We start from the raw sequence: 18,555 nt of genomic DNA on the forward strand, positions 1-18,555 counted from the left end.
GAGCGGCTGGGCCCGTGAGCCATGGCCGCTGAGCCTGCGCGTCCGGAGCCTGTGCTCCGCAACGGGAGAGGCCACAACAGTGAGAGGCCGCCCGCGTACCGCAGGGAAAAAAAAAAAAAATTAGTTTTGGGCTGGGACTTCCCTGGTGGTCCAGTGGTTAAGACTCCGCGCTCCCAATGCAGGGGGCACGGGTTCAGTCCCTAGTTGGGGAACTAAAATCCCGCATGCGGTGGCCAAAAAAAAAAAAAGTTTTAGCTTACACACCAACTCTTAAGAGCAGTGGTTTTAGTGTGCATAAGAATTCCCAGGGAGCCTGCTGAAAATGCAGATTCTTAGGCCCCTCCCCAAGCGTGCAGGGGCCCGGGAATCTGCATTATAAACCAGCCTCCAGATGACTCTGATGTTGGTGAACCTGCGTTGCGTTTTAGAAACGCTGCTCTGGTTGCTGGTTATTTCTCACTTTGTCCTCCTCCTGGGATGCTGGCAGCTAACCACCTCAAGGCCCTGCACTTGGGCACTGAGGAATTCCTTGATTGGCCATACAAACTCCAGCAATGGTGCAATGGCAAATGCCAGCATGTTGCCTGCACTTTCAGACCGCTACCAAGATCTGTCATCCTCGGGGAGGCCTCATTCCCTCTCCTTCCCTTTTTCCCCAGGTGGCAGAGTGTGATTCTGAAGCCAGACCGCCTGGGTTCATGATCCAGCACCAGCACTCACTAGCTTTGTGACTTTGGGCAAGTCGCTGAACTTCCCTGTGCCTCACTTTCCCCATTGGTAAAATGGAATGACAAAAGACCCCATCCTGTAGGGCTGTTGAGAGGATTGTGCTGATTAATATATATAAAGCGATTTAGGGTTATGCCTGGCACACAGAAAGTTGCTCCCATAGCGTTAGCCCTTATGTGATAGGGCAGGAAGCAGTCAGGGACTAAGAGCCAAGGTCTGTGTCTCTGAGATGACAAACATGACAGAATCCTGCAAACCACAAAGTGCCCCAGAGAATATGGATATGAGGCTGGTGAAGATAACCAGGGGTCCCCTATACGTTGCGTATGAGTTGAAACTGAACTTCTGGATCACTGAGCCCTCTACCTGAGCTAGCTCACCACGGATGCTTACTCTCCTGGCCCAGATGTGAGGAGCAGCAATAGCATCTGCCTCATGTTGCTAATGGGACTTGTGTGTCTTGACCCTATCTGCCCACCCTGGTCCCCACCTGCACGAACCTTGGATGGTGAGGGCAGCTGAGTCCTGCACACCTGGGCAGCTGAAGCCAACCAGGGCCCCGCTGTCCTGGTGCTTGACAGCTTGCAGGATGAGTCTGTGCTGCAGGCCCTTCTGCTCCAGCCGGTACCGCAGGGCCCCAGGCTCCACCTGGCCCTCTGGCTCATTACTCTTGAGCTCTTCCCCATTAAGGAACCAGGTGCCCTGGATGATGGTGGAGAGATCGAGGGAGAAGATGGCATCTTCCCCGTCATATACCTGCACGTCGTCCAGACCGGTCACCAGGCGAGCTGTGGGCACTGAGATGGGACAGAGTTCGGCCATCAGAACCAGCGGGGTGGCAGAGGGCAGAGACTGGCAGGTAGAAGGCATATAACAGGACAGGGACTGAGGGCCAGGGAAGGGAGGAAGGTGATGGGGAGGGTGTGACTTGGGGCACAGCGGTTGTCAGCCTGGGCTGGCAGGACCGACTCACCGAGGTGAGCAGATCCATGGAACACGACATGGGAGCTGCGGCCGTGTTCGCTGACGGTGCAGACGCGGAAGCGGTAGTCGCCCTCGGAGGGCACACAGTCTCCCGGCACCTCCACGGCCCCAGCTTTCTCAATGCTGAAGCACTGGATCCAGTCTTCTGAGCCCACCTCCTGCCGTTCCAGCCGGTAGATGAAGGGGGTCTCAGGAGCTGGCTCGGGAGGCTTCCAGGTCAGCAGGACCGTATTCTTGTGGCCCTTGAACATTTCTGCCAACACTGGGGGTCCCGGGGGATTGTGCTTGACGCCTGAGACAAAGGCAGGGTTTGCGTCCGAGCCCTGCTCCAGCCTCCCACAGCCCTCTGACCTTAAGTCCACTTTGCCAACCCAGACTGTGGCATCTGATCACCTTCCAGCCCTAGACCCTCCTGTCCAGCCCTTGAGGAGGCTGCCTAGGGGTTTTCAGGCCCTCACATTTGACTCTGAGCAGAGTGGTGGTACGGGAGTTGCCCAGGCTGAAGGTGACTTCGCCAGCATCTTCTCGGGTGACCCCTGGAAGGACCAGGGCATGCATGTGGCCGGAGCTGCTCTGGCAGGTGGCCGGCAGGTCCTCCCCATCTCGACTCCAGCGCCCTTCCACCCCAGCCTCGCGGGTCTCCACCAGCAGCACTGCGTTCTCTCCCTCAAAAACATCGAGCTTCCGGGGCAGCCGCTTCAGGATGGGCCCTGAGACACGGATGGGAGTCTGTCAGCCCGGGGTCTGGGCATCTGCCTGCCTCGGTGTCGGCCTCCTCCCACTGGCCAGCCGACCTTTGACTGTCACGTTGGCCACGGTGCGCACCCGGCCGCGCATCTCGCACAGGTAAACTCCGTCGTCATCTGCCTTCAGCCTGTGGATGATGAGGCGCCGGACCGTGCCCTCCTCGATCTGCTCGTACTTGCGGCAGGGCAGCAGCCGCTGGTCCTCGCGGAACCAGGCCGTGGGAATGCGGGAGTTGGGGACTTTACACTCCAGCACCACAATCCCATGCTCCCGGCCCTCCACGTCCTGCAGGGGCCTCGTGAAGCGGAGGCGAGGCTCTGTGAAGAAGGGAGAGACCAGAGAAGGCTCTGGAGAGGGCCCGACCAGGAGAAAGACTCTCCTCCCATCATCTACTTCCTAAACCCACATTAGCTCCAGCCGTTTTCTCTTCTCCCAGAGCCAGCAGGCATTGTGGAATCAGAGAAACCCCCAGAATGGAAGTCAGGGGACCCATATTCTCATCTGACCCTGACACTCGCTAGCCACATCACCTTGACCAAGGCCATTTTCATGATCCTGGGTCTCAGTTTCTTTACTCGTTAAGTGGAAAAAGGGATGGAAGGGCTTGGACCACATCAGGGATTTTCAAATTGTTCCCTGGGGCTCTTCACAGGCACTACACACAATTCTGCAAAGGTTTGAGTTGAATTTCATTTTGAAAGTACTTTAACCACTTTCAAAACTGCATTTTACAAAAAGAAAGCACGACGATGGAAACGGCCAGAGGGTTCACTTTGGCTGCTGGGGAAGCACTTCTGTCTTGTCATGCGGCTCTGGGAAGCTCTGCCATCGTGTTGGGCTTTTCTCTCCTCAGGGGCTTAGAGCCCTGCCCGGCCAGTTTGTGCACATCAAACTGTACCCAAGAGGCCACCACTGTGGCACAGGTGCCACATGCTTGACTGCGTGCCAGGCAGGGCTCAGGAGATTTGCCAACTTTTTTTCCTCTGAGGGAAAAAGTTGGGTAATAACTAGTGAAGGTATAATGTCATGAGTTGTGATGAACTCCTATTATGGAGAGCTTTAACTTCCAGTGTGAGTTTGGGGTGTTTTCCCTCCCTGAATTTTCTATTTATGAGCAATGTAAGCATTTATTAAATACTGTCGGGGACTCAACTTTGATAAATAAATTTCCTCTCCTTCACCTTCTTCTTCTCCTCGCAAACCTGAGAGCAGTCTAATGAAAGAATAGTCAAAAATTGCGCGGCATTTTTTTTCTCCCTCAAGTTTTCTCCCTTTGGTGCGAATCAGGAGTTTCTCAATGTGACACCTGCAGCTAGGCCTTCCCCATCGGGCTCACAGACTAGACCCAGTTATGTATGGTTAAAATGTGTATATTCAATAAAATAAACCCCTCGTTCTCACTGATTGACTTTATAAGTACATGTTATGAAATTTGGATTTAGAAGTTTACACCCACAAAATGATCCTTTTATCTGTCTTATATATTGGGGCCCCAGATGGGATTTCCATCCGGGGACAGGTTGATGAAATAACAAAGAAGTTGAAAAACAATGAACTACAGGAATTGTAGATCCCTCTGGGTCTGTACGTGAATCATTCCTTAAAGCCCTTTATCTAAGAGTGGTTTTCCACCATCTGCCTCAGAATCATTTGGGGAGCTTGCTAAGAAGTTCCTGGAGTAGGTACCCTTCAGATCTACTAAATCCGAATCCCTGGGGAATGGGAGGTGGGCGGGAAATGGCATTTTAATACTCAACCTCCCTTACCCCCCACCGTCTTCTGGGCACTGAGTGGGACTGGAGTTAGGAGGGTCTGGGAGGGTGCTGGAGGCCCCTCCCAGGGCCCCGGCCGCCCGGGGGCGCCGCGGTACCTTTGACATGTAGCTGCACGGCACTGAGCGTCTGGCCCGCCGAGTTGCGCGCGGCACACACGTAGAGCCCGCGATCCTTGGCCTGGCAGTAGAGCACCTTGAGCACGAAGCCGCCGTCGCGGTCGCGGTACATGAGGCGGCGGCGGTCAGGGAGCAGCGCGTGGCCCTCCCAGTGCCATTCGATCTCGGGCTCGGGCTTGCCCATCACGTAGCAGCGGAACTTGGCGTGCTTGCCCTCGTTCACCCAGAAGGTCTTGGGCGCGCACTTGAGCGGCTCCACCACGGGATTGGGGGCCTCGTCCGGGTCCTCGGGCGGGCTCTCGGGGGGCTGCTGCACCTGCAGCAGCGCGCCGGCCCGCGCGTGGCCGTGCGCGTTGCGGGCGTGGCACACGTAGACGCCGGAGTCGGGCAGCCGCGCCGCCAGGATGCGCAGCGCCAGGCTCGCGCCCGGGCGGCCCTCGGCGCGGCCAGGTTCGAGGGAGAAGTGGCTACTGTCCCACACTTCGTCCAGCGCCATCCCGTCCTTCTCCCAGTACAGCGTCGGCGCGGGGAGGCCCCCCACCTGGCACTCCAGCACCACCTCCGCCCCCCGCAGCACCCACTGGGACCGGGGCCCCGTCAGGAACACCGGGGCGTCCTCCCCGGCCCCGGGCGGCAGCCGCGGGCGTTCGGCAGGCTGGGGCTCGCGCTCGGGGGCCGGCGGCTCCAGCACGGTGACGGCGGCCGCCGCGTAGGCCTCTCCGGCCGCATTGCGGGCGCGGCACACGTAGACCCCCGCGTCGGTGGGCAGCGCGCCGCTCAGCAGCAGGCCGTGCTCGGCGCCGTCCGCCGGGAAGCTCAGGCGCTCCGAGGCCGCCAGCTGCTGCCCGCCCTTCTCCCACACGACAATGGGCGGCGGCTCCCCCAGCACCACGCACTTGAGCTCGGCCTCGGCGCCACTTACCACCCGCACGGGCCGCGGGAAGCGCAGGAAGCACGGGGGGCTCCCCTGGTCCCCCGAGCCCGCCTTCATCGCGGCGGCGCGAGCCCAGGAGGCGGGCCGCGTCTGGAGACCGGGCGCCGGGACCCGCGGAGCTTTCCCCTGGCCGCCCGCTCCCGGCTCGCCTCCTTGCTCCCGGCTCGCCTCCTTACCCTCGGCCCGGAGCTGCGGCTCTGGCGGCGGCGATTCCCGGGCCGGGGCCCAGGGCTCAGGGGGCAGGCCTTCCTGTTTGCCTCCCCAGCGAGGGGCCCCTCAGCCTCCCCTGCCTGCGGCCTGGCTTCCTGCTCCGGAGAGCCAGTCTTCCCAGCCCCCTCCCACAGCCAAGGCCTCTTTCCCCTCCTCCCTCCCACCTCCAGCCGCCAGGTCCCCAGCCGCCCGCCAGGCTTGGGCCTGAGTGGCAGAGGCGCCTGCAGCTGCCAATCCCCAAAATATTCTCTGATGACACAGCTGGAGGACGAGAGCCCAGACTGGCTCCTCCAGGCCAAGTTTAGAGCAGGCGGGACCACCTGCCCCCTGCCCTAGCCCCAGTTCCAGCCCCCGCCCTAACCCTTCCCCCCAGGACTGGCCCAGCAGCTGCGTGGTTGAAAGGGGCCCCAGAAGCTCTGAGGGGCTGGCGCGCTCTGTCTCCCTGACAAGGAACGCTTTTAGGAGCTGGCAGACCCCAGCTTCCAGGCTCCTGTCCCACCTGGTGTCACCTCTGCGCTGGGTGCTGGGTTGTGTCACTGTGTGTGTGTGTGTGTGTGTGTGTGTGTGTGTGTGTGTGTTTGTGTAGCGGGGAGGGGTTGTACGTGTGGGTCAGGTCGCTTGGGGTGAAAGCCCTCGCCAGCCCTTCCCCCACATTCCAGGCGGGAGTGGGAGATAAGGCTCAGGGCCACAGACATCTACGTCAGAGATAGGAGGTCTCAATGCCATGGGCAGGGGCAACTGGACTGCGGCGGGTGGGAAGGGCTGGGGAAGACGGGTGAGAAGGGTAGAAGAGGGCGGGTGGTGGGATGGGGAGGGCAGAGTGGGGAGGCACTGGGCAGACCCTGGCAGAAGGGGCACGGGGCAGGGTGTGGGTTCACCGTTGGCAGGGCCAGGTGAGCTATGTGTGTAGCGGGGAGGGGTTGTACGTGTGGGTCAGGTCGCTTGGGGTGAAAGCCCTCGCCAGCCCCTCCCCCACATTCCAGGCGGGAGTGGGAGATAAGGCTCAGGGCCACAGACATCTACGTCAGAGATAGGAGGTCTCAATGCCATGGGCAGGGGCAACTGGACTGCGGCGGGTGGGAAGGGCTGGGGAAGACGGGTGAGAAGGGTAGAAGAGGGCGGGTGGTGGGATGGGGAGGGCAGAGTGGGGAGGCACTGGGCAGACCCTGGCAGAAGGGGCACGGGGCAGGGTGTGGGTTCACCGTTGGCAGGGCCAGGTGAGCTATGTGGCCTCAGCTGCTCCTCTTGCTGCTGGCCCCACGGGGTGGGCATGGGTGCCATGGGCCGGAGCTGGACCGGGAACTTGTCCTGGCCAAGGTGAGGGCCCTGTTCCTGGATGCCTTGGGAGCCCCCGCAGTGACTGGGGAAGGTGGGAATCCTGGAGTCAGGCGTCTGCCCCGAAGACATGCTGTGAGGGGCTTCAAGCGCAGGGGCTCTGAGCCCGAGGAAGAGGATGTCTCCCAGGCCATCCTTTTCCCGGCTACAGGTAACGAGGGTGGGGAGCTGGCACCTTGACTTTGATAAACAGTGTGGTACTGCAGGGGCTTGGGAGCCAGGCAGGTCTGCGTTTGAGTCCCAGTCCTGCGACTCAACTGGCCTTGCAGTAATGGACCAGTTACTGAACCTTCCTGAGCCTCTGTCTCCTCATCTGTAAAAAGGGCAATAATGCCTACCTCTCAGGATTAAGTGAGATGGTGTATCTAGCGTGCATGGTTCACAGGAGGCATTTGGGAGATAGTTGTCTGGGAGGCCAAGGGTCTCTAGGGACACAGATATCTGGGCATGGGCCCCTTCCTGCCATCTTTCCTTCTATCTTTGCTTTTGTTCCTTGCTCCAAACACTGTTTCTTTAGCCCCAAGTAGCTGAGACTTGAGAAGATACCAGGGATGCAGGAGAAAGATTAGTTGGGAAACTAGTCTACCTTCTCTTGAGTTCTCTCCTCATCTCCTCATGTTGCACTGACTCAATGAGTAAAGCCCTCCTCTGGCTAAACTTTCTTGTAATCTGGCCCACTTTGCTCTCAAAGAGGATCCCTTGCCTCCCTGCACTTCGGGCCCCGTGCAGCACAGTGAGTGTGGCTATGGGATCAGGCAGAATCCCAGCCTGGCTACTTAGTAGTTAAATGACAGTTCATCTTTCTAACCCTCAGTTTTCTTATCTGCAAAATGGATCAGTTGTGAGGTTTATATTGAGATAACCCACATAACAGTACAGCCCCAGTTGCCAGGTCTTCAACTCATGCTGGTTCATGATCGTTTAGTTCTATCTATATACCTGTCAGGGTAAGGATGCCAACTGCATTTTCTTAGAAAGCACTGTCCTTATTCTGAGTTACATCCTTTCTCCTCCCCCCTCCTCCTTCTCCTCCTTCTTCTTGGTGTTAATCTGCCTTTTTAAGGTGGAATTATTTTAAAGACTTTCTCATGCAATATTTCTGACACATAAAAAGACATAAAGAGTAATATAACAAGTGCTTGTGTACACAGCATTCAAGGTACCATTTCATAGTATCAGATGAACAAAAATTTAAATATAACTATCAATTCTAGGTGTTGGTGAGGGGAGAAAGTGCAGGGCCTCTTACACATCGCTGATGGGAATATTAATTGGTAAAACCACTTCAGAGAGAAGTTGGCAATGTCTGGTATTTTTGTAGTCCTTTAATGATGAAATAACAAACTGGGAGCCTCTGTCAGTTCCCCCCGAGACTGAGGAGAGGCCCGCATCTGGCAAAGCACTCAGTAGAGCGCTTAGCAAGCTCTTGTGAGTGGCAGCCACATCCCTCCCTCCCGCTGAGGAGGAGGGTCCCGGGTTCTGCCACTCAGGGCTGCTCTCTCCCTTCCCTCTGCCTCCTGCAGGTGCCAGCCTCGGGGACGAGCCAGCTGCCGGAGAGCTGGCCCAGGAGGCCAAGGAGGACCTCTTTACATATGTGTTCCGGCCATCCCAGCACACACGCAGCCGCCAGGTGACGTCGGCCCAGCTGTGGTTCCACACGGGACTGGACAGGCAGGAGACAGCAGTCGCCAATAGCTCTGGGCCCCTGCTAGGCCTCCTGGCACTGTCATCCCGGGGTCCCACAGCTGTGCCCATGTCACTGGGCCAGGCACCCCCTCGCTGGGCTGTGCTGCACCTGGCCGCCTCTGCCTTCCCTCTGCTGACCCATCCCGTCCTGGTGCTCCTCCTGCACTGTCCTCTCTGTTCCTGCTCAGCGCGGCCCGAGGCCACCCCCTTCCTGGTGGCCCACACTCGGGCCAGGCCGCCCAGCGGAGGGGAGAGAGCCCGCCGCTCCACGCCCCCGCTGCCCTGGCCTTGGTCTCCCGCCGCGCTGCGCCTGCTGCAGAGGCGTCCGGAGGAACCCGCCGCGCATGCCGACTGCCACAGAGCGGCCCTCAACATCTCCTTCCAGGAGCTGGGCTGGGAACGGTGGATCGTGCACCCTCCCAGTTTCATCTTCCACTATTGTCATGGGGGCTGTGGGCCGTCCACCCCACCGGACCTGTCCCTGCCAGTCCCCGGGGCACCCCCTACCCCTGTCCAGCCCCTCCCTTTGGTGCCAGGGGCCCAGCCCTGCTGCGCTGCTCTCCCAGGGACCATGAGGCCCCTACATGTCCGCACCACCTCGGATGGAGGTTACTCTTTTAAGTATGAGACGGTGCCCAACCTGCTCACGCAGCACTGTGCTTGCATCTAAGGGAGTCCTGCTGGTGGCCGAGTCCCCACCATTACCAGCCTGGAGGAAGGGCAGGGTTCTCACCTCCCCGCTCCTTCCACCTCTCTGCCTGGAGGCTCCCCTCCCTATCCCGTCCCTGTCCCACGGGTAACGTGACAATAAACAGCATAGTGCATATGACTCGGTGTGTTTTCTTAGGCTTCTCTGACACGTTGTGTGTGTCAGGGTGAGGTCTGGGCCCCGGGAGCATGGGATTGTGGGATCTCGGGTCACTCAGCCTCACTTGACCTCAGAGATGTGGGGTTCACCACCTGTAATTGGATGTGTATCTGGTAGGAAGCTACAATGCTTGGGGATGACAAAAAGGTGCTTCCCAGCTCAGGACAGCCACTCTGGAGCCAGAACTGGCCCTCATTCAAGCCGGACCTGATGTGTCGGTTGGGTGGCCTGCTGTACACACTTCATAGTGTCTACGCCCAAGTGGCCTAACCGCCCCCTCCTTGCCACACTCTGCCCTAGCTGATGGACGCCTAGCTCAAGGTCAGGTGATTTATAGATGTGCCCTGTGTATCTTTACATAATCCCTTAACTCAGCCCTTAATGTCAGACGGTGGAAAGGCAGAGAAACCATCTGCTCTTGTGTGAACTTGTGCCCACACTGAGAGCCCAGAGTGCACAGAGTCCTTTTTTCTTTTCACGTTGCATCTCCTATCAGTCCATTCTGCCCCATCTTGACTGGGCCCCGCTTCCCTGGCCTTCCTGCTTTCTTTTTCACTCTCCTCCTTCTCCCCTTGGTCTTAGTATCCTCCTGCCCTGCCCTAGGTCCTGGCTCTCAGCCAGTAGGTTCCATCCAGTCTCCCTTTAGAGTGTGTATGTGTGTGTGGGTTGGGGGGGAAGGTTGGGGGTGTTCAGGTCCCTCAGATTGAAACTCTAGAGCACTTTCTGATGTTGACTGCACAACTGCAATGTGTAGTTATGCTAACACAAGACTCCCTCCTACTAACCCAGATCCACGGGGTGTGGAGTGGGCCGGTAAGTTCCTGCCCCAGGAGGGGGTGTGGAGGGGGGAGAATCCCGTCCTGTCGCCTTAGGCTAATGCCTTCTCGCTCCTTGAGCTGAGCTGGGTAAGCTATTGTTCCTCACAGCACCAGAGTCCCCAGGGCAGCCCACTCCGACTGCATGAGGCCCGGTCTCAGTTGATGCCGCTGCTAGGGAGTTGGGAACCCACCTGTTCACAGGCCTGGGTCTCTCCCAGCACCTTCATCGACACCCAGCATTGCAACTGGTATGCTCAGGGCCCCTGGGCTCCCTACTCAGGCGGGGGACTGGGGAGAGGGCTGGTTGGGCTGGGCCACTGGTGGGAATGGGAGATTTTCCTCAAGGCCGTCTAAGCACCACTCTCTCCCTGTCTGGCTTCCCTTGCCTGGTCCCCCCTGCCCTGAGCGAGGCTTGTCCCTGGGATCTTCAATCTTCCTACTAGGCTTAGGAGTCTCCCTCTTCCCACTGGGCCGTCTAGGACCCTGTGATGTCCAGACTTTCCCTGTTCCAGGGATGTGGATGTCATCTGAGGGCTGGGGACACTCTACCTAGGGCCACAGGGTTCTCTACTAGGCCAGTTAGCAGATGGGTGTTGCTAGGGAAGTGTTTTCACATATCTGATATGGAGTGAGAGAAACGAGTGCCACACGGTAACTTTCACAAAGCCAAAGGTATTCTTTCTAAAAGGCTGCCCTGTATTCTAAAATTATCCTTCCTGTGTGTGTATGTGTGTCAATATGTTATTTCTTTTATGATATTATAGTGATGGTAGACGGTAGGGGTTTTGTTTGTTTGTTTTTAAGTTTTTTCTTAACAAAATTAAAACTTGGCAATTCTAATTTGGATCCTAAGATTTTTCTTTGCAATTTTGCTGCTGAAATCTGTGAAATCTCTAAATCTGTGAAATCCTAAAGTCTGGGAGTCACTGGTCTGAGCCACCCTTCCAGGGTCTCTAAGGCCTTTGATTCCACTAACTTAGCAAGTCAGGAAGAAATGTCCACCCCTCCCTAAGAGGGGCCAACAGTGGCTAAGAAAATCTGTCTTCACTCCTGGCCATGAGACGAAAAGCAGTAGACTTCAGAGATTTTCCCTGTTCCCAGTGGTAACCATTAGAGACATTTTGAATAATCTTCATTCGGAGACAAATTGAACAGAAAATTCAACTCAAACTGGCTTAGACCAAAAAAAAAATAGAATTTAAAAAATCACTGGCTTGTGACAAGTCCACAAGCATAGCTGGCTAAGGTATGGCTTGATTCTGGGGTCAGAAGACACTACTGTACCAGGATCCAGCTATAGGCTCTACATCCCGTGAGTGGGCTCCATCCCAGGTCCAAGGCAGCCTGGGCAGTTCCAGGCTCTCATCATCACACCACTTGGTCTAGCAGGAGGGAGTTTGCTTCTAGAAGTCCCAGATTGGGTCTTGGTGCCTGACTGTCCTGATTAGGGTCATGTGCTCCTCCAGGAAAGGTGGCTGAGGGAACAGAATGTGTTAATGACTTAGATCATGTGTCCTACCCCTGGAGTCCAGAGCCTAAAGCACAAGGTGAAGTTGTCACCTGCTTCCCCAAAGTAGAGTGCAGTTACCACACAAAGGTGGGATAGATGCTGAAACAAAAGTACTGCTGGTTCCTCCTCCTAATTATCTCTCAAATCAAGCCCTTTCTCTCTCTCTACATAGATACTATTTTGCCATTTAAGGGGAAATTCTTTTTTTTTAATTGAAGTATAATTGATTTATAATATTGTGTTAGTTTCAGGTGTACAGCAAAGTGATTCAGTTATATACATATTTTTTCAGATTATTTTCCATTATAGGTTATTACAAGGTATTGAATATAGTTCCCTGTGTTATACAGTAAATCCCTGTAGCTTATCTAATTTATGTATAGCAATTTGTATCTGTTAATCCCATACTCCTAATTTATCCCTCTCCCCCACTCCCTTTCCCCTTTGGTAACCATAAGTTTGTTTTCTATGTCTATGAGTCTGTTTCTGCTTTGTATATAGATTAATTTGTATTACTTTTTAGATTCCACATATAAGTGATATCATATAATATTTGCCTTTCTCTGACTTACTTCACTTTCTATGATATTCTCTAGGTCCATCCATGTTGCTGCAAATGGCAATATTTCATCCTTTTTTATGACTAATATTCCATTATATATATAATATTCATATATATATATATATACACACTACATCTTAAACCAATCACCTGTTGATGGGCATTTGGGTTGTTCCCATGTCTTGGCTACTGTAAATAGCGCTGCTATGAACACTGGGTATATGCATCTTTTTGAATTAGAGTTTTTGTCTTTTCTGGATATATGCCCAGGAGTGGGATTGCTGGATAATATGGTAGCTCTACTTTTAGTTTTTTAAGGAACTTCCATAGTGTTTTCCATAGTGGCTGCACCAATTTACATTCTAAAGGGGGATTCTTTTTTTTTTTTTTTTTTGCGGTACACGGGCCTCTCACTGTTGTGGCCTCTCCCGTTGCGGAGCACAGGCTCCGGACGCGCAAGCTCAGCGGCCATGGCTCACGGGCCCAGCCGCTCCGCGGCATGTGGGATCTTCCCGGACCGGGGCACAAACCCGTGTCCCCTGCATCGGCAGGTGGACTCTCAGCCACTGCGCCACCAGGGAAGCCCCTAAAGGGCGATTCTTGACTGAGCAATTCAGCAGCCTCCTTAACCAGTCTCTAAGCAGTCACTCCCTACCTCTCCAGCCCATGTCATACCTGGTGCCGAGAGGATAACTTCTTTGGTGATTTTGTCCCTTAGGTGACTGAAAAACTTGTCTACCCAAAGTTCAACCTGCTTTGTGTGGTATAACAGCCCTTTACAATAGACCCTACACCTATCCTTGCAGACTTGGAGTGATACAGTCATGAGCTAAGGGATGCCAGCAGCCTCTACAGGTTGGAAGAAGCAAAGAACAGATTCTCTCCTGCAGCCTCCAGAAGGAGCCTGTGATTTGTTACTTTACATGGCAAAGGGGACTTTGCAGATGTGATTAAGGTTACTACAGACCTTAAGGTGGGGGGAGATAATTGTGGATTATCCAGTGAGCCCAATCTAATCCCATGAGCCCTTAAAGACAGAGAATATTTCCTGGCTGCTGTCAGAGAGTTGTGATGATAGGGAAGAATCAGAGAGATGCAATGTTGCTAGCTTTGAAGATGGAAGAAGGGGGCCAAAAGCCAAGGAATACAAGCAGCCTCTAGAAGCTGGAAAGGCAAGGAAATGATTCTCCCTCAGAGCCTCTTGAAAGGAATGCAGTCCTGCTGTCACCTTGATTTTAGCCCAGCGAGACCCATACCAGACTTCTACATAATCGTAAAATCATTAATCTGTGTTCTTTTAAGCCACTAAATTTGTAGTGATCTGTTACGGCAGTAACAGAAAACTAACCAGAAACAGTGACCAAAGATGAGGTGGTGTCTGGGAAGAAGAAATCCCTTTTCTATCATTCCTGATGTAGTCTGCCTCATCCAGGAAATACTTGGCTTCAGTACAATTTAGAATATTTATGCTGGTCATTCTTTAGATCCAGTATGTTTGACAAAAAATACATTCCTGAATTTCTACACTAGTTTTGTCTTGGAGTAGAATATATTCTGGGTTGAGCAGTGAGAAGAGTGTTAACATAGTGTGTCCCCTAGAAAAATGTGTTATATGAAAAAATGAATGTGATCAAGACAGGCTCTGAAAGGGATTGTAATAATTTGATCTTAAAGTGCTGTTTAGGGCTTCCCTGGTGGCGCAGTGGTTGGGAGTCCGCCTGCCGATGCAGGGGACGCGGGTTCGTGCCCCGGTCCGGGAGGATCCCACGTGCCGCGGAGCGGCTGGGACCGTGAGCCATGGCCGCTGAGCCTGCGCGTCTGGAGCCTGTGCTCCGCAATGGGGAGAGGCCACAACAGTGAGAGGCCCGCGTACCGCAAATAAATAAATAAATAAATAAATAAGTGCTGTTTAACACATATTCCCAAGGATTGCTGACCTTAATGTCTTTCTGTTTCTAGTTTATGATGGTCATAGCTCTACAGGTAACAATGCCAAGCTGTATTTTTTGATACTAGTGATATAGCTAAATCAGTAAGTCAAAAAATGCATAAAATCTTAATAGGAGAAATAATTATTGAATGATCAAACTAGTTCAAAATAAGAATACAAATACTTTTCAGTATATATCAAAAAAAACTTATTTGACAAAAAAGTTTCTTAATGGCTGTTGGTCAAGGCAGCATCGAGAAACTTTAGTGCAAATTCTACCAAATGATTTATCAAAAAGGGGTTTTTTTCATTTTTTTTTCCCTGCAAACAAATGTGGGTACATTAACACTGAGCATGTAACAAACTGGTTTGCCTGGATGTTTAAATGTTATCAACATAAAACTAAAACATATTTATCTCAAGATCTATTCCTAGTCCAAATGTATCTATACTAAGGCTGGAAGACAGAATAAGAATAAAACCAAAATGTATCTGTAAAGTAATAAAAATAATTTGTTTTTATGCTGGAAGTATGTTTCTTATTAATACGGCACATCATCTTTCTGATCTGCTACTGCTTGGATATTCTTAAGAATATCTGTTTCAGGCTTTCATCAGTGAGCTCCATGGAAATGAATTCCAAGAATAAAGTCAAGAGTTGCAAATTCAGGATGGGACTGTACAATAAAGTCCAGAATATCCAGGATCCTGTGTGTAATGTATCAAAGGACTCTCATTGGCTAACCTGATTGGAATTTTTGTCATTGGCACGGAATCGTCAACAGGAACAACTGCATTAAGTACTGACATCTCTTCTGGGGAGGAAGGTGTATTGACTATTTTAGGTGTAAGGCTTCCAAGTTTTTGCTTTCTCTGCTAAAAGCCTTGAAGCTTATTCTAGGTTGTATGTATTCTTGATCTTGATGATCCTCCATATCCAAATTCACTTGGCCATTCTGAACCAGTTGCAGAAGCGCCAGAGAAATTTCTTTTGCAATCTTCTGCCAGCAATAATGCCACTTTAAAGGATTTCTAATATTAGTTGCTGAATTTCAGGCATACATGCAAAGAGAGTCACCCTTCCCTTAACAGACTCAAGAAACTGAGCATTTGTTGGGTTCGTTGTAAGGTCTCAATTCTCCATCATCTAAACTGAAACTGTTGCTTCACAGTTTAAGCAGAATCTGATATCTTGAAGCTGATTTTCTCCACTGATGCATTCAGATCGCTTACAAAAGGAATGACCTAATCTGTATCCTCCACCTGTAGATGACTTAGATTTGTCATCACCCAAAGCTCTTGAGGCTTAATTCAGAGGGACAGTCCCATGTTCCCTTGCCTCTTTGAAAAGTTCATTCACAATTTTCCCAGTAGAAGGTCGAATTATATGTAATCCACTGTACCCATGTTCACTTGAATAGAACCTTACTATGGAATGATGTGGTGGTCAGCACCTTAAACAAGTGAACATCTCCCCAGCAGTGGGAAAACATTTGGGGTGGCATTCGTGGGCTTTTAAAGACTGTAACTTTAGTTCTATCAGATTAGGAAGATTTGCATTTCACTTCATACAATTCTGCTAAGGCCAATTTATTTCTTGGTACACATCATCACTTTGGTTGTTTTCAGGTTTTTTTTTTTTTTGCAAGCTCTTCATATTCTTATTAAATTCTGCAAATCCTGTGCTTTTGGGGGCCACAGCCCTGAAGACCTCCTCTCCCGACTCTGCGGGCTAGGTGCTGCCTTGGCCATTTTCCACCAGCTCCCTGGCTTCTAATCCTTTTAATGTTTCTCTCCATCACCTCCCCCCCATTTTGTCCTACTCTTTAGTTTGAACAAATTTACTAAAGCCTTTGCTCACCATTGCTTTCTGCCTCTCACTTCTTTTTCTTGGGCTCCTTTTTCTTGGTACTGATCTATCCTCTTTTATTATTTATTTCAGAGCAAGTCTGTAGGTGATACACTTTCTGAGTCCCCCACTACAGAAAAAGTCCTTTTATTTTTGCACTTGAATGATGGTTGGGCTGTGTATGTAATTCTAGAGTCAAAGTAATTTTTCCTCTGAATTTTGAAAAATTCTCTCCCTTTGCTTCTTGTATCCTGTTTTTCAATGAGACTTAATGTCTATATGATTCTCAAACCTTTGTAGTTCCTCTTTTTTTTTTTTTTCCCCTCATTGGAAGTTTTCAAGATTTCCTCCTTACCATGGCATCTGAAATTGCATCACACTAGATCTCATGTTAGTTTGAAAAAGGGATCCTAACTGGCATTTGGTGGGCCCTTTCAAACTGAAGATTCATGTTTTTCTTCAATTCTAGGATATTTCGTTCTTTATTTGAGTATAATTTCCTCTCATATTCTTTCTATTTTCTTCTTCAGAACTTTATTATTAGCTGATATTGAAAGTGTTAGATCGACCCTCTGTGTATCTTAGCTTTTAAAAAAATAAAATACTTTGCATATTTGGTGTTGTGCTATGTGACGGGAAAACATATTTACTCAGTCCTCTGGGTCACACATGTACCCTTTAGCTGTGCTTATTCTGATCATTCTTTTGAGGATTTGGTTGCTTCAGAATCATGTTCAATTTTTCAGTTGATTTTAAAAAATCAGTGTGATATCCTTTTCCACCCAAGAATGTTACAATTATTCTAAAGTCTTGGTCTTGCTCTGTGATCTATTTCACTGCATGAAAGCTCCTCTATGCACTGATATCTCTTTTAAGATGTTGACTTTCTCCCAATGTTTGGTAATTATTGGTTGGAAGCTCATCCTTTACCGCAGATTCCAGTCTGATTGTTTGTACCCTCCTTAGCAAAAGGGGTATGAGATAATGTCATGGTGTACATCAAAATCTTGTCAGTTACTGTTGGCAGGGGGATATGCTGCGAGGTAGGGTGTTCTGGCAGCTCATCTTCTGCAAATGGGTCCTCCCTCTACCTCCTACGTGTCACCAGTCACCAGGAACACTGTCCTTTCTCTCCATCTAATGATCTTATATCCACTGCTCCTACCTGAAGGCAGATAATCCTGCTGGAATTTCTTGGCCCCAGGAGACAAGAAGGGGGAGTGTGCGTGGAACGGCTGACATGCTGTGGCATGCTGAAAAACCAGCGCGCTGTTGATGGCTCCTGAGCCCAGGACCTCTCAGGATCCGCCCTCTCTGGGCACAGAGTGCTCTTGGGGCTGTTTTCAACTCCTATGGCAGTCTATTGCTATGCACATTTTGAGCTGTGGTTTTCTTCTCTGACCAATTTGCACCTGCCATCCTTCTTTCAGGGATTCCTCATGATTTCTGGCCCACCAAGGGCTCTCCTTGTTGTCCAGGATGATTATGGATTTATTTACTTATTTTTATATGTTTTCTGTTATTTCTAACCATTTGGGATGGGAGGTAGAGGCTGCAGCATGTATTCAGTTTGCAGTTTTGGACAGGAACCATCTCCCATAGCACTGTCTCTACCATAACATGCATCATGTTTGTGATAGCATAATGGCCCCTTCCCCCAAAGATGTCTATGTCCTAATCCCCAGAATCTGGGCAAATGTTATACCTACACTCTAAATTTACACAATGTTATATGTCAAATTTATTTAGTTAAAAATGTTATGTTATAGGAGAATTGAGATTGTGGATGGAATTAAAGTTGTTAATCAACTGACCTGAGAATAGGATGATTACCTCGGATTATCCAGGTGGGCCCAGTGTAATCACAAGGGTCCTTAAATGGGGAAGATGGCGGCAGAGTCAGTGTCAGAGTGATGTGATGTGAGAAAGGCTCAGTCGGTCACTGCCGGCTGTGAAGATGGAAGGGGCCATGAGCCAGGGAAGCAGGCAGCCTCTTGAAGCTGGAAAAGACAAGAAAACAGATTCTCCCCTGGAGCCTCCTGAAAGTAACAAAGCCCCACCAACACCTTAATTTTTAGCCCAGTGAGATCCATTTTGGACTTCTGATCTTCAGAACTAAAAGATAATAAATACGTGTTGTTTCAAGCAACTGTTTGGTGTAATTTGTTACAGCGGCAATAGGAAGCGAATACAATGCTGAGATGTGATTACTGGAGTCTCTCTTCCACCACACTGCCAGCTCTTGAGAACAAGAGCCATGCTGTTGTCACCGGTATTTACCCGGAATCCAGCACAGGATCTTGCACATAGTCAGTGCTCAGTAAATATTGGTTGAACGAATGAAAGACTGCTCTGAATTTGAGGTTCTACAGAGGCTCTGAGATTCCAAAGCAGGCTCTGCCTTTCCCCTTCCCCTGGTCCTGGAGACCCTAACCCCTCTGATCTCATTTGTCTCTCGTTTTCACTTAGCAGGTTTTATTGCTATTCCATTTGCAGCTCCTT

General features: G+C 51.3%; 2 protein-coding genes and 1 pseudogene across 16 annotated transcripts in view; 1 reads left to right on the forward strand and 2 right to left on the reverse strand.

Annotated features, from left to right (window-relative positions):
• Positions 1-5,543, reverse strand: part of OBSL1 (obscurin like cytoskeletal adaptor 1) — a 22,675-nt gene extending 17,132 nt beyond the window's left edge. For 13 of the 15 annotated variants that reach the window (XR_008616663.1, XR_003678455.2, XM_028485159.2 and 10 more), the window contains exons 1-5: positions 4,331-5,434; positions 2,508-2,777; positions 2,172-2,423; positions 1,703-2,005; positions 1,230-1,526 (exon numbers count right to left, since the gene is read on the reverse strand). Coding sequence is in view for 13 of the 15 variants with exons in the window: in XM_028485159.2 (XP_028340960.1) it covers positions 1,230-1,526; positions 1,703-2,005; positions 2,172-2,423; positions 2,508-2,777; positions 4,331-5,342 (2,134 nt within the window). In the remaining 2 variants the exon portion in view is untranslated. Of the gene's footprint in view, positions 1-1,229; positions 1,527-1,702; positions 2,006-2,171; positions 2,424-2,507; positions 2,778-4,330 lie in introns of all 15 variants that reach the window. The other 2 variants (XM_028485158.2, XM_007122409.3) reach the window with 1 other exon arrangement.
• A 979-nt stretch (positions 5,544-6,522) lies between these two features.
• Positions 6,523-9,345, forward strand: INHA (inhibin subunit alpha). Its single transcript, XM_024124659.3, has 2 exons — positions 6,523-6,981; positions 8,354-9,345. The coding sequence occupies exons 1-2, from the start codon at positions 6,720-6,722 to the stop codon at positions 9,184-9,186; spliced, it is 1,095 nt and encodes a 364-aa protein (XP_023980427.1). The 5' UTR covers positions 6,523-6,719; the 3' UTR covers positions 9,187-9,345.
• Positions 9,346-15,225: 5,880 nt separating this feature from the next.
• On the reverse strand, positions 15,226-16,011 carry LOC102990680 (UBX domain-containing protein 2B-like; annotated as a pseudogene).
• Positions 16,012-18,555: the final 2,544 nt, after the last annotated feature.

The sequence above is a fragment of the Physeter macrocephalus genome, unplaced genomic scaffold (assembly GCF_002837175.3).
Source record: "Physeter macrocephalus isolate SW-GA unplaced genomic scaffold, ASM283717v5 random_291, whole genome shotgun sequence".
NCBI classification, from domain to species: Eukaryota; Metazoa; Chordata; class Mammalia; order Artiodactyla; family Physeteridae; genus Physeter; species Physeter macrocephalus.